The 2820-nt window shown below is 50.9% G+C and overlaps 1 protein-coding gene across 1 annotated transcript; it reads right to left on the bottom strand.

The window, feature by feature from the left end:
• Nucleotides 1-237: 237 nt before the first annotated feature.
• On the bottom strand, nucleotides 238-2320 carry LOC131920698 (protein FRG2-like-1). The gene is made up of 4 exons (XM_059275113.1): nucleotides 1955-2320; nucleotides 1508-1582; nucleotides 1202-1267; nucleotides 238-938 (listed from the first exon to the last, which is right to left on the bottom strand). Exons 1-4 carry the CDS (start codon nucleotides 2049-2051, stop codon nucleotides 487-489), a joined length of 690 nt encoding a protein of 229 aa, XP_059131096.1. The 5' UTR covers nucleotides 2052-2320; the 3' UTR covers nucleotides 238-486.
• Nucleotides 2321-2820: the final 500 nt, after the last annotated feature.

Here is a 2820-nt window from a genome sequence, read left to right as displayed (position 1 = left end):
AAGACATGGCATTACCTTTTCAACAATAAAGCCATACTTCATATTAAATTAGGAGGGGGCTGACAGAGGGGAGACAGGAGGAGGGAGACTCAAGGCAGAAGATGGGAAGGATGAATGTAGGCTACAGGGGATACACTCCTAGATTTCTGGGCATCTGCCCTCATCGGACTACAAAAGGAGGAGGGAATGGCTCCGGCAGTTTTTGGTAAATCAATATTTATTCATCACACTCTAAACACACAAATCTCTCTTCAGGCAGATATACAGAGAGGGCAAGTGTCTACTGCAAATGCCGCCCTGGAGTCCTAGTTCTTAGGAAACTCGCTCCATGAGCTGAGGAAGAATTTCAGATTCCTCCTGCCACCACTGTGCTTGTTATTGGTTCACAGTGTGGGAACGCTCCAGGCTGTGGTGGGCAGGGAGATGGAGAAGTCCCTTGTTGTCCAGAAGTGTCACCCCTGCTGAGAAGGGTCTCATGGCCTAGGCTCAGGACTTGTCTGATGGGCTGGCAGTATCCGTGATCTGTCCTTCCTCCAGTGAAGAACTCTGAGAGTCATTCCTAGTCAGCTCCTGGGGTTCAGCTGTGAGGGCTGGGACAAGCCAGCCCTCAGCTGGGAAGGCAAAGCCAGCTTGGTTGGCCAGGCTGTAGAAGGTCTGCACCATGGCACTCAGAGACCCTGAGAGCTGTGTGAGCTTAGAGAGTTGCTCCTGGGTGAGCAGGGAATGACGCTGCTGGGCCTGCAGCTGAGCTATGTCTCCACAAACAGCCTCAGACATTGCCCGAAGAGAGAGCACCAGGCTCTTTCGAAGTGGTGGTGGACTTGTGTGCGGAGGTTCTGGGCAGCGGGCTAATCCTCCTTGGTGGCCATCGGCTTCTGGCTCAGTGTTCTTGCCTGGCGTCTTTTGTCTCTTTTCTGAGTGGGAGGTACCCTCATTTTCTATGGAAAACCATGAGCATGAGAGAACCACCAGAGAAGTTCCCACCCACCCTTGTTCCAGAACCTCCTCTAGAGCCCTCAGAACCCAGGGGTGGCTGTCTGCTCCTTCCCTCTGTGGCAAGCAGAGCTGAACCTTTTTTCACATCCTACATGCTCTGAGAACCCAGCCTCTCTTAGGTGCTCAGAGGCATCCAGCCACTTTCTAGTCTGAGCCTTATGTAAAGCACATGGGGGTTGACCCTTTGGGGAAAGGAAGCACTTACCCATTTTGACCTGCGTGGAGTCCTTGGAACAGTGTTTCCTCTTCCTGGTGTTTTCCATCATCTGAGCTGAAAATTGATTGTGTGGATAAAGCGAGTGTCAGGAAAAACCTTTAGCTACACACCCCACATGGCTAGCCCATCCTGAACACACAAGAAGCTGAGCATGGCCCCCAAGCACTTGCTGCCCAGCCGTTGTCCAGAGCCAGCAAGTCTAGGGACCAGGAAGCCTAATAGCTCTTGGGGCCATGTAAGGAGAACTCCGACCTCCCCACTTGTCACCCTCACCCTAGAAGAGGCAAAACCTACCTGATCCATCAGTGTGCTCTCTGGAACTGTTCTCTGACTCGCTGGACTTCCCCTCAGTCTCACTTGGCTGTGATCCTAAAGCCAGAGAGAGTTTAGGTCGCAGGCTGCCTTGTCCCCAACAGTCCCCGAGCCTGTGACTGAACCACCAGGTTTATCACTCCTTCTGTAAACTCAGAATTTTCTGCCAGTCCCAAGGGAATTAGGGACTTACGTAAATTTGCTTCAGATGACCACTGTTCAGTCCTGCCCTCCCACCCAATCCACCCTCCCACCCAATCTTCCCCCTCCCTTCCTACCAATCCCTGTCAACCCTCCCAGCTCTGTGGCTGTGACACTGCCCTCCATCCCCTCCCATGGGACTGGCCCCCAACATCTGTGCTTTGTTCACAGGTCTCACTGCAATGAGAAGCCAGGTTCTCCCCTTTTCTCTCAGTTGGTTCTCCTCACCTGAGGTGCTGCTTTCAAAAGTGACCTGTTCATCTGTAGGTGGGTGCAGTGGAGGGCAGGAAGGGTCTGGGTCAGGGCTTCCTGATTCCACGCTCATGTTGAAGTGAAAGGTAGAATTTCCCTCTTCCCTGAACAGAAAGAATGTGGGTTAGTGTACTTGTCAGGAATCTCTAGAGCAACAGAACTTCCAGAATGAACCTCTCTCTACATATAGAAAGGAAATCCATTAGAATGACTTACAGGCTGTGGTCCAGCTAATCCAGTGATGGCTGCCTGTGAATGTGAGGTCCAAGAATCTAGTATCTGTTCACTGCTCAAGGCTGGATGTCTCAGGTGCTCTTCAGTATGTGCTGAAATCCCGAACAAGTAGGCTGAGTCCAGTGAAGAAAGTGACTTGCTAGCAAGCAGAGGTAAGCATCCAAATAGAGACACTTGCTTCTCCAGAGTTCTTTATAGGCTTCCAGCAGAAGGTGTGGCCTGGATTAGAGGAGGGGCTTCCACCTCCAAAGATCTGGATTAAAGGTGTGTCTTACCACCTCAGAGATTCACAGGAGAAGTCGACCTTCCCACTTCCCTGATTTAATTAGGAAAAAATCCCTCACAGGTGTGCCAGCCAGTTTTGGCTTTTATTGAATTGCAGATTCAAATAGCCATGACAGTTAGCCTGCTTCAGGTGCCTTTTGTAAGTCCCCTTCTTGGGCAGTGCTCCCTCATTGGCTGTGAAGCTCCCTCATTCCTATCACTCTTGAGGCCTTGCCTAAGGAAGCACCTATTTTTGTTGGACTTGAGTCTCAGAAAATGATGAGGTTTTTGTGGTGTCATTACCTGATGACACAAGATGGATAGCAAAGCCAGAAACCCAGGGA

Source organism: Peromyscus eremicus, chromosome 10 (genome assembly GCF_949786415.1).
Source record: "Peromyscus eremicus chromosome 10, PerEre_H2_v1, whole genome shotgun sequence".
Taxonomy (NCBI): domain Eukaryota; kingdom Metazoa; phylum Chordata; class Mammalia; order Rodentia; family Cricetidae; genus Peromyscus; species Peromyscus eremicus.
Note: the sequence above shows the minus strand (reverse complement) of the source record. Positions and strands in the feature narration are given on the sequence as shown.